General features: G+C 32.5%; 1 protein-coding gene across 1 annotated transcript; it reads left to right on the plus strand.

Moving 5' to 3' along the window:
* The first annotated feature begins 1,217 nt into the window (after positions 1 to 1,217).
* LOC134267754 (uncharacterized) lies at positions 1,218 to 3,052 on the plus strand. The gene is made up of 2 exons (XM_062749966.1): positions 1,218 to 1,728; positions 2,901 to 3,052. The coding sequence occupies exons 1-2, from the start codon at positions 1,305 to 1,307 to the stop codon at positions 3,050 to 3,052; spliced, it is 576 nt and encodes a 191-aa protein (XP_062605950.1). The 5' UTR covers positions 1,218 to 1,304.
* The last annotated feature ends 8,941 nt before the right edge of the window (positions 3,053 to 11,993 follow it).

Below are 11,993 nucleotides of genomic sequence, written 5' to 3' on the forward strand. Positions count from 1 at the left end.
AATACATTTTTTAATACAAATTTTAGTCAATATTTCCATTGCGCACCTTAACTGTATTGCGTATTTATTTATTTTTGCACGTACTGTAGGTTTCTGTGTCTTGTCTATTTCCCTTAACATCTAACACACTTTCAGAATGGGGAGTATCTAATGTTAAATAATATAAAAATATATTACCAATTATCTGAGAGAAATGATATGAAATTTAAACATAATAACAACAACAAATACTCAGTTCAAAACAAGTTGTTTTTTTTTTAAATTATCTTATTCATAATTTTACTTACTATTTAAGAATCATTTTACTTAACTACATAATAAAAAAAAGATAAAGTTTCATTCCCACATGTGCACTTTCTATAACAACCACAAATAGATCTGCGGCCGATTATGACCCTAGCTAATTTTCCAAACTTAAGGGAAATTATTCGTCGTTGTAAAGCAAAAGTAGGTCGAGCCGGCGGACCGATATTCATTTGATGCTTCTCCAACATTATATAAGGAATGTTTTTAAGTTTCGTGAGTTACTGGTGTGTGAATCACACAGACTTGTCATGTAGGCTTATTTCATGAAGCGCGCTATCACTTTATGAAAAATACGCCTACGTGCAAGTCTATGTGATTCTCACACCAATAAATCACACTAAACTTAAAAAAAACTTTCTTATATTTACATTTTCTATGTCTTAAAGAATCAAAATTATACACGATATTTGAATTCCTCCCTCCCCGCTTTTGTTGCATTTTTAACGTCTCTTTAGCCTAAATGTAACATAAGTTTGCACAAAAATATAATTCAAACACTTTTGACTTATTAAAAAACACAGCAAATATAAATAGTTGTCAGTTGTCAGGTACTTCTTCAAATATTGAAAAAAAATCATCAATATCACAAAGCAAACCATTTCTCCTTATTTACAAAGAGGCTTGAAATTAAACTTGCAATTAAATTGTTATCCCCTAAAACCATTCCTTACCTCAGTTTTGCCCAGGTCACCAATAGTTTTCGCGGGATACATGTAACAATTTCACAAATCGACAATAAAAACAGCATATTATTATTTTCTTTTCTTTTGATTTTTTGGATTGAAGTTGTTAATCTTTTTTTAGTTGAATACCATTGGATGGTTTTTAGGCAAATATTCAACACGGAATTAAATCACAGAGGATCCTGGAATAATGCCAGAACAACGTACATTGTTTTCACTGTAAACAAAACAGCGAGGAAAATAATAAAGAACTCTAAAATAGACCATGCTGAGATTGTACTCGTAAACGAGCTTTCAGGAATATTTGAAGCAGATATGGCAATGGAAGATATGCATGTAGAAGTATACATGAACAATAGTCCGTGCAGAGATTGTGCTGAGCGTCTTTTGGAATTCCTTACATCACATCGACGAGCAAACATTACCATTCATTTTTCAAATCTTTATAAAATTTGGCGTAAATCTTGCATTATGGAAAGGTGTAAACACTGGCTGGCAGTAAAGCGAATTGATAGTAATGACAATGCGGATGGGTTAAGGATGCTCATGGACCATAGACGCTGCAATATACAACCATTCGACTGTAAAGCATGGCTAGATTTGATGGGTATTTTACATATTCAATCTCCAGAATTCGAGCAAATCTACATGTATCAGAATGATGGAAACGATAGAAGTCGGGAAAAGGAAGATACTCTTCTTCAAAAAGATCTAAATCTTATTACGGATCAGGAGATGTGTATGTGTATCTTTATATGTATATGAAGGTTATCAAAACTTTTGTGAATTATCACAAAAATCTTTATTTATTTATTCGTTCTTTTATATCTAAAGAGTAAAGTATAAGACACGTTTCATCTTTTAATAAATTGTTATTATGGTGAAAGCAGTTGGATGTACTAAAGTGTATCGTTTTTAGCATCATCGTCGTTGTTATATGAAAGCATATTTTAAATGTAATAAGTAATGCTAAAAAGGGAAACAGCGAGATGTGCCTGGGCCTCAATTATTAAAAAAAAGTTTTCACTCGGGAAACGAAAAAGAATCATGTAATTTTTGGTCATGGCAGTGAAAAAAAAATTTTGAGGATAATCGTTTTTTTTTTTTTTTTGGCGCAAGATATACGAATAGAAGAGTAATACTTTTCAAACCGATTTGTGGTGAAGATTATTTATACAGAAAGTAAAAAAAATAGATAAAGCTGGGGAAGTTAAATCAATTTATTTCTTGTATAGATCCGCCTTTTTAGGACTGAATGTCAATTTTTTTTAGTTTCATGATGCGATCAATCGAGTGGATTGCGTGTTAATCATAAGATTATTATGCAGGCCAATCGATTGATCATCGTTATGAAAAAAAATATATGAGTTATCCCTTATATTTACATGCTTTTAATTCCGCAAATTCGCGCGCTATAAGCCCCTCTTCTGTCTATTTTTCCATCCCCTCTCTTGATTTTTTTCAACAGTACATTTATGAACAAATAATCAACATTTACTATCTGTAACTTTATCTTGGACGAAGACATTGGAAAAGTAAATAATAACATGTTTAACAAATATAATAATTAAGCTATTCATATATTTTCTCAAATACATCATGAATAGTTTCTTCATACCGGTATTTAAAGTCCCGTTTTATGAGTCATAGGGGGCGGACATTGATCACGAGAAAACAAAGACATTGAAGATTTTGTAACTCTCAACGGAGACATCGCAGGGTTACAATACTACAGATTTTGTATTGTGTATTTAAAGGAAGATATAATTGCAGAAGTTAAAAAATCGATGCTTTTAACAACGATAATGATTTTCCCACCATAAAAAAATGTTATTTATCAATGCAATGCAGTCCTGTTCTGGAAACATGACGCATGGATGTTTCAACTAACATCAGTATCGTATATTACAGGTATGGAAGAAGAGGTATTTTATCAATTATTCAGCCTCCAAGGAACAATGATTATTGTTTACATCGTCAATAATGAGAACAGAGCCCGTTTTTCGACAAGAGCTTTTCATGGCGAGACGAAAGATGAGGAAGAATTTCGTCGAGATATCTGAAAAAACTTACACCTTAAAAAAAGAGTCAGAAGAAATGCATGTTGATATCTACATGTTATTGAATGACAATCGTTGCCGGATGCTTACCAACTTTCTAAGGCAACATAGGAAAGCTTTCTTTCGAATTTATGCTACGGAACTTGGTCGGTTTCAAAAAACCAGTTTAAGGCAACTTATGGATCATGAGCGCTGCAAAGTAAATGCTCTCGAATTTCAAACATGGAGTTCATTCATAAGCATTCTTGGTCCACCTATACCAGACTTTGAAGAAGAATATAAATCGAGACGTGAAAAGGAGGATATATACATCAAGAAAGAACTTACCGATATTTACAATCAGGATCAGTAGTACACAAAGTCTATAAATATCAAACTTAAAGAAACCTGTGTTTAAATTGATCGTGGACCTAAAAAGTGCAAGTCAACATTTGTTTACATCTTGTTGGATTGAGTACTTACGTTAAGTTATTATTAAGTTATTTTAAATACAAAATCTCTCATGAATTGCTAAGATATGATTTTTATACAACGTGTTCTGTGGGATTTATATTTTATCCATGAGCATTAGCGAGAACTAGTTGGATAAAAATCATATCCAACACAAATCATACGATATTCTTTTTGTTACGTTTTTCTGGATGAAATCCGTGCAAGCGCGAGGAATAGATTTTTACCACTACAGAATTAAGGACAGATGAAACAAACAATTTTTTTCTTTGAAAAAGATTTATATCATGTCACAAGTTTAGTGATGTGGATGGTTCTTAGAATTTTTTCTCCTAAGAACTGGAATATGAAAAAGACTTGGAAAATATTAGTAACATTTCAATGAAAAAACAAATATAGACAAAACACAATCAGTAAAGGTTTACAGGTGGAAAACAAATTTCAGAATATGTTAACATGGTGATAAAAGTGTAATAGACTTAAGAAAAATATACCAAGCCAGGTGAATTTTATTAGGAAAAGCAAAATGGTAAAAATCAGCCTTTTGATATTGCCAATTTTTCCTAATTTTGATCTTCCTCTTAAAATTTATCTGGCTAGGTATATTTTTCTTAAGTTTATATAACAATTTAATTCTTTATATTACTAGATGTTTCAAATGGCATGCCAAACGTTGAGATATTCGATCTTTGTATTGTATATCTTTCCCATTTGAATTGTATATATTTTATTTGGATTGTATAATTTTGCATTTGTATTGTTTAATTTTTCACTTCCATTATTTTTTTGTTTCGAATTCTATAATTTTCCATTTGGATTGCAAACATTTATTTGTATTCTACATTTTCCATTTGTATTGTAAAACAACCATTTGTTTCGTATTTTTTTTTATTTGCATTCTATATTTTCCATTTGCATTGCATAATTGTTTATTTGTATTGTATAATTTCTTGTTTGTATGCGATATTTTTTCATTTGTCTTGTATCCGAGGATTGTTTAATTAAATCGCTACGAAGTATTTCATTGGTCAAGTTTTAGTCTGTAACGGACAAAGTTCATTTTTCAAATGCCTAACACAAACTTTGTCCGGTTCCCACAATTCCCGTTCGTTCTGTCTCTACTAACTCTACTCCACGGTTCCTCTATTCACGTGCATGCTAAGGGACGACCCTTTGATTTAGGGGGGGGGCATTTGTCTAATGCGATTATTTATTTTCATTTTCTCGGAGGAGAAAATATTTATTTCAAATATGACCAGAGACAAGGAGAAAAAAGAATAAAGAAAATCTGCCAAAACCCGAAAATTCATTTTCTTTGGGGTGGGATGGAGGGTAAATCACTACCTAGGGTTAAATTATTTTTTATTTTTCTCAATCAACATTTCTAAGGACAAATTATTTGTTTGCCATCTGGCAGCGCTCCCTTTCAAGAATAAAATGGCCGTACTCTAAAATGCAGGCAGATACAAAACAATGTAATCCTTCGTACCGAAAGAAATATACAATTCTTGGATATGTAGAAAGCAATATAAAACAATATCTTTTTTCGTAATAGTCCTGTCAATAATTTTTCTCAGAGAGATCTGATGAAGATGACATCATGACGGCAGGGTTCTCCTTGGGCGATTCAAGCTGCGCGCCACAGTTAAATTCTGTAGCGCCACAATTAAAATATCGGCGCCACAGTTAAAATATTAGCGCCAAAGTACTGTAAGACTTTCCTCGTCAGTAAGATAAAAATATATAAATCTATAAATCAAATGAACCTCTTAATTATGTACCGTTTTCAGTTTCTTTTGCTTAGCTGTTAATTTACTCTAATTATTGCCCATTGTTTGGTTTGGACAATCAATTACCCCGGTACTAGTATCTTTTAGACTTCACTGGAGACATGAATGAAGAGAAACAAGTCATTTTTATACACTTCACGATAATCACAAATGATTTTTTTATATCAATTAATTAATGCTTTAATATACAGAAGTTCTAAAAATGCTAAAGATAACCGCGTCTCTAAAATTACATTGACACTGCGAGTCAAGTACATCGTACATGTATCGTAAATCTTTGTATTTTTGTAAAGTTGAAAAATTAGCAATACATCCAAAAAATGTTATTTTATTCCTTTAAACTGCTTATGAAAAGTGTTTTAGAATACAAATTTAAAGATGTTTTGGTCTTCAGACCAATAATTGCAAATGTAAAGAACTTATGTTCACGTCAGAGTGTGACCTACCTACCTTCCTCTGTCCTCTGTGCAGTTAAATGCTTAAAACGTGAAACTACTAGTACTGTTAATTTTAGATTCTATAAGCAAATATTTTCCAAATACTAGTAATATATGTCATTTATTTAATACTACTGAATCACTGGGTATGTGGTTCCTTCGAGAATTCAATCACGAAGTAACTGCGAATATTGCACTTCGCGTTAGTCTTGCGCCCCAGTTAAATTTGAAATGATGGAGAATCCTGATGACGCCTCATAACAGCATCTAAGCCAAAAAGAATTCGGCAAGGTTTGTATCTAGATAATTGTGTTTAAAAAGCATATACTACATACATTGTATGTGATTTATTACAGACCAGGATTTCTACTAATTTTCTTGTCCACACAGGGGGAATAAGGAAGCATACAAAATATTCTACCTCGACTGAATCAGTGCTACATTATGACGTCACAGTAGGCGAGATGACGTCAATTTTAAAACACAAGTTTTCGTAATATTGATAGTTTTTTAGAGTACATTTTTAGAGCTGTAATTTAACTCTAGAAAATGAATAGAAACGTGTAAACATAAGCAAAAATAAAATGCTCTTATTTTGTAATGCTGGATTCTGTCATTTTGATTAAAATCTACCACCGATGACGTCATATGTGTACATCAAGTAACTTGGGTTGATCATGCTGTGTAAAGAGAATTTAGCTAATACGGCATGTACAAAGACACGTAAAATGGAGTTTAACAGCAAATATTGTTAATATCTTGTGATATGCATATAGAGTTCAGTTTAGAAAACAGGTATGCTAATTTATTTTCATCGATTTTATTCTCTTACGAAGACAGTCAGCTATATACGTATCCCAGTCCGCCTTTCCTCTGTCATTTGTGACAAAATTAATGCAACAGAACAACAATATGCTAAATATTTCAAAACAAAAATTTGTACGTATGGAAAGTTTGCCTCCTAAAATAGTTGGAAAGTGCTGCTAGAATCCCGAGTTAAGCATGGTTTTATGAAAAATCAGGGTTCATATGTAAAACATTCAAAATATTGGGTAAGGTTTCCTGCGAATGTTTGGAATTATTATTTCACTAACGGGACAATTGGATTATTAGCAGCACTTTTTAGGCAAAATGCATGTTTTTCAACAACATTATTTACTCAAAGAAATTATTAAACTCCGGGGTATTGTTGTTCTGTTAGCTTTTTTATTAAGGAAAATTTCGCTATTAATAGAAGTCACGTGATGCCGTGGTGGTGGTGCACGTCGTTGCGTTAGACACTCTTTTATCTTTATGCAATAAATAATAATAGTTTACGTTTATCAGCGGTTTTGGTAAATTATCAAACTTAATTTTCTTTAAAAAGTCTAAATTCCCTAGAAATGACTTTTATGCTTCCTTAACATACCCGCGCACATCATAAAGTGCAATTTAAGCAATTAACATCAAACAACCATTATTCAGTGAACTTGGCGTTATGAATAGCAATTGCTATACTGGCATATTTTTCATGAAGCACTAGCCACTGTGATGTGTAAAACAATTAATAAATTTGGAGTTCCGACAAACGATCTCAGATTTTCATTACGTGAAACAAAGTTGCACTTCATGACCTGATTTACTGCCAGTGGAAGAGAATCTGTTTAAAAAAATGTGTACTTGGGGTAAATAAAACATTTTAATTGGTTATAAACAAATGGACAGAAGACGCTTATAAAACATCTTCCTCTTGATGTCTTGACGTCTCCATATCAGGGAAATATTCTGGAGAGGGACGTTAAACAGTATACAATCAATCAATCAATCGAGATGTGCCCTCTAGCAAAAATTTTATTGCTAATGCTGTAATACAAATATACTATGAATTTGAAAAGATTTACCTTGAAGTGGGTACCCTCTTTGTTTATAAGGTTTCACATCTAACCTTAAGTATTTCAATATAAATAGAGGGCCAATCATTAAAAAATAGCAAAAAAATGTCATGAGAAATCGGAATAAAGGTTGGAAAGGCTATGAATTCATTTATTTGAATATCTAGTACTTTATATACCTAAATGTCTATCGGTCAATTTTACTGTAGATTTTATACAATACAGTCTACAGCGTACTATTTTTAACTTGACGTCAAACACTAATGTTTCTAAATACTAAAATAACGTCATTTTCTGTGTAATACGTCATCAGATTCAGAGTGTGGTGATATAGGTTCAGAAAACCACAATGAGGTGATCCTGAAAGTCGGATAACGCCGTCACGTGATTGAGTAAAATCTGTAGGGAAAAAATGAATGATACACAGATAGGTATATAATAAAAAGTTCGAAAGGAGGGATGAGGTATATCCATTGGTTGACAGGTTCCTGATAAGAAACATTAGTGTTTGACGTCAAGTTAAAATGAGTACATTGGAGACTGAATGTTCAAAGTTTTCATGTAAGTTGAGATCATTCACCCTGTTCTACATGTATTAACAGTGAATTTAGAAATCTGAAATTGTAAACGAATCACAACTTAAGGGGGATATCCGGACACCTTTAGTGCAATGAGAACAATCCGGACACCTTTAGTGCAATCGAAACAAAGTGTAAACATTTCTTCAAATGGCTAAAATACATTATATTTTGATCAAATTTTAAGTCCTTATGATAAAGATACAATAAATATGCATAACTGAATGCATGTTGTGCATATATAATCTATACTTTTGCAGAAAAATGCTTTTGATGTGCTCATTGGAACTGCACAGCTACAGAATTCAGCAGAGCCTTAAAAAATCCAAAAAAATAATATGCAAATTGTGCATTAATGTTCTCTCTACAATCATTTGTTGAGAAAATGTCTAAATTTTGCACTTTTAAATGATAATTTTGCAAGTTCAATACAAGGTACCGTTGTCTTCAAAATGAGTGTAAAGAACCATGGGATAGCAGCACGATGTCTATTTTTGGCACAGAATTTTGTTTCCAGACCCCTTCTTTATATGGAGAGACAGAACAATATTTAAATGTAGAAGAGAATTACAGTTGCAAAATATTTCAAATAATATGAACACTTTTAAAAAAGGAAATGTTTATACGAGGGCTGTTCAATAAATAATGTCCTGAACTATATAACATACATTACAGGTATCATATGACATTAAACTTGACTTTCTCGCATTATTGAATCTTTCATGAATTTATAACAGTTTATGTGACCACTTTTCATCGCATAGTTTCATCGTGAGAAGCTGGGAAACAAGGGCTTTTCGAGACACTGCATTATAAATGAATGGTAAAGAATCAGTAAACTAGAGTGAAAATAAAAGCTTCATTACAGCTGCCGTAAAACTTGTTAAAAATCCCAAAGAAATATTCAATAAAATATATGACATTTACAGCAACCAATGCCTGTTTTATTATAGACAAAAGAGCAGGTGGATTTCAATTATCATAAATTATATAATGGGCATCAAAAATGGGTACCCTCCTTGCCAACAAATATTATAACAACTTATGTACTGGTTGCCAAATTTCAACAAATAACATTTGATGATGTATGACTGACTTTAAGACACATAGCAAATTTGATAGACATCAGATCGGGAGTAGCTTACACTGTTTTAAAGAAACGTTTGACGGTAAAAAAGCGTGGTACTCAAAGGCCACCCTATATTTGAAAAATGAGTGAAAACGACAGCGTATACGAAATTCTTAACAATTATTTTAAAATATCAGTAATTGTAGTTATCCACGTTTGTTTCATTTTCAAACAGATATTGGAACATGAATCTATTGATTGAAACCCTCAAAACAGAATTTACCATTAGATGTACTTGATAAAAACGGCGAATGTCTGACAAGAGCACAGGTATTCAAGAGCACAAAGACAGATTTATATGTAATTTTCTTAAAAATTAGTGGTAGTGTTGTTCAAATTCGTATTCGGAGAGACAGTTCAATTTCTGGAAAAGTCTAGAAAGCATTTTTTTTCCAAATAAAACAAAAGGTTTATCAGAGGAAGGACCGAGAATCAGGAATCCACTACATTGAATTTCTTCAAAACAGCGTCCAAACCCGCATGCCCTAAAGAGTAAAGGGGTTTTCGGGATAAATAGAAAGTTAATGTTTTTTCGCATCAACAATATTCGCCAAACCTTTGACCTTTTGACTTGTTTCTATTTCCAAACTGGAAAATACACCTTTCAGAGGGATGAAACAAGTCCGGGAAATCATTGGATCTGCCATTTTCCAGTATATTAAGGGTCATACCCAAAAATGAGTTCTAAAAACAATCAGAAATTTGATAAAAAATATTACGGACATGTATTTTACTTAAAAGAGATTATTTAGTAAAATCATGAAGACTAAATCATTGAAAAGCGTCTTTTGCTTCTTCTTGAGCACCGAGGACATTATTTATTGAACAGCCCTCGTATTGTGGGTTGAAGTAATTTATTTAGTATTATTTTCGAACAGTTGCTAAGTAGTGTACGTATTGATATAAAAAAAATCCTTAACTCTTTGAATCCAGGTAAGGAAAAATGAGCACCATCAAAGTTAAAAAGAGTTTGTAAGTCTGCCACAGATAAATATATTATTTATCAAAATCTTAATCATCACCAATGAAACACAAAAAATTAGACATTCTGGCCGTGGTTGAACGAGGAAGAATTCCTCGTAGCTCATTAAAATATTGACCAATGCTAGTAAAGCATAGTCGGATGATGAACTTTATCGCGACCTTTCAACATCCAATCGCAGTATAGGAAATACGAGAGTTCGCGAACTGTTTGAATAACTTCCATAAAAGAAACAATATTTGATTTCAATGTTGATTATATTTTGAATTAAGCCTCCAGATTTTAATGCACATCAACCACCGTTTTGCACATGCGTAAATCACGTGACGTTAGCGGTCACGTGACCTCCTCCGTAGCGGTCTGTCACAAAAGTTGAAAGATTTTTCTGATTTTTTTTATTTCTTTCCATGTGAGTTAATTTTTATGACAAGACCAGTTCATTTGTCAGAAATGGTCATATCGGCAACAGAATGGGTGGATAAGAATATCCTTTCCAAACAATAAGCATTGCAACCATTAAAATACAAATCTTCTGTCTCGGGAGAGACCTTTATTCATGGTGAATTGAGAATGGGTGCCTCCTTTTTTTGTAATATCTAATATGTTAAAAATCTAAAATAAACGATATATTAGGTATTTAATAATTATATAATTGTACAAATATTCAACTATTTTTCAAAGTGTTTATTGGAGTTCTTTGATAGCAAATTGCTCAATTAAACATATCTTTTCAAACTTGCTTTCACTGGGCAAGATGACAAATAAGATTTTAACCATTCTGCCTACCTTCAGTAAAACGATCAATCCAATCATTAATTGAATTTATATGAACTCATTTATCTCAATAAACTGTGTACAAATTATCATATGATACTGCGGACGGATTTCTAAGATATACAATAAATTGTACAGTCAGTTAGACTCAAAAACAACCAGTTTTCGTCACAAATGACCTACATAGTGACGTCATTTTCACATTGTGACGTCACAAACAAGGAGACAAACTTTATTCAGCATAATGTTATTTACAGATCTTATGCATGGCTATGTGTTTACCGAATTTCATTCTAATATGAATTGTGGTTTTGTAGATATTGAGAGAGTTCGCGAACTTTTTGATCACCCCTCGTATGTCTTGTATACTGTTGACGTCATTTGTTGATTTCAATTGCGATGGAAACAATACTGGCCACTGACTGAATATGACGTCACAATAAAGAGACGTAAATATTCAAGATTACGACACTTTTTGTGATCAAGCAGCCAGGGGTAGGAGATAGCTGTATATGCGGACTCCGCACCGTGGCTTGAGACGATGTAACAGCGGTCGGAGCTACAAGGTTCCTTAAACCTTTGGAACTTTTAACCCACGCAGTAAAGTTAAGGTGACAAATGGAAATATTGACGATTTTTTCTGATAAAAATACATACTTTTTCTAGGATGGGCGATTCTTTTTAGAAATTTGCTGATATCAAACAAATGCAATGTGATTCATATCTACATATTGAGGACGATCAGGGTTTATTTTTTATTTAGACCTGTCACGTGATGTCCGAGTCACATGCTTTGTATATATTCTCGCCTATAAGTCGGTATTTTTGGAGTCAAATTTTAGTCCAAAACTCTATGTCCGACTGATAGGCGAGTCATAAAGATATGGGTATTTTTCTGTAAAGTGAAATATAGCATTCCATATATATTTAGAC

This window comes from Saccostrea cucullata, unplaced genomic scaffold (genome assembly GCF_032062105.1).
Source record: "Saccostrea cucullata isolate Sc308-1 unplaced genomic scaffold, CSIRO_AGI_Scuc_v1 ctg9684, whole genome shotgun sequence".
Lineage (NCBI taxonomy): Eukaryota > Metazoa > Mollusca > Bivalvia > Ostreida > Ostreidae > Saccostrea > Saccostrea cuccullata.

What these genes read in the sequence shown, in the direction of transcription:
- LOC134267754 (XM_062749966.1), top strand. Translation starts at nt 1,305, where the DNA reads ATGGCAATGGAAGATATGCATGTAGAAGTATACATGAACAATAGTCCG. An exon ending in TATTACGGATCAGGAGATGT is followed by an intron (nt 1,729 to 2,900) that starts GTATGTGTATCT and finishes CGTATATTACAG; the next exon opens with GTATGGAAGAAGAGGTATTT.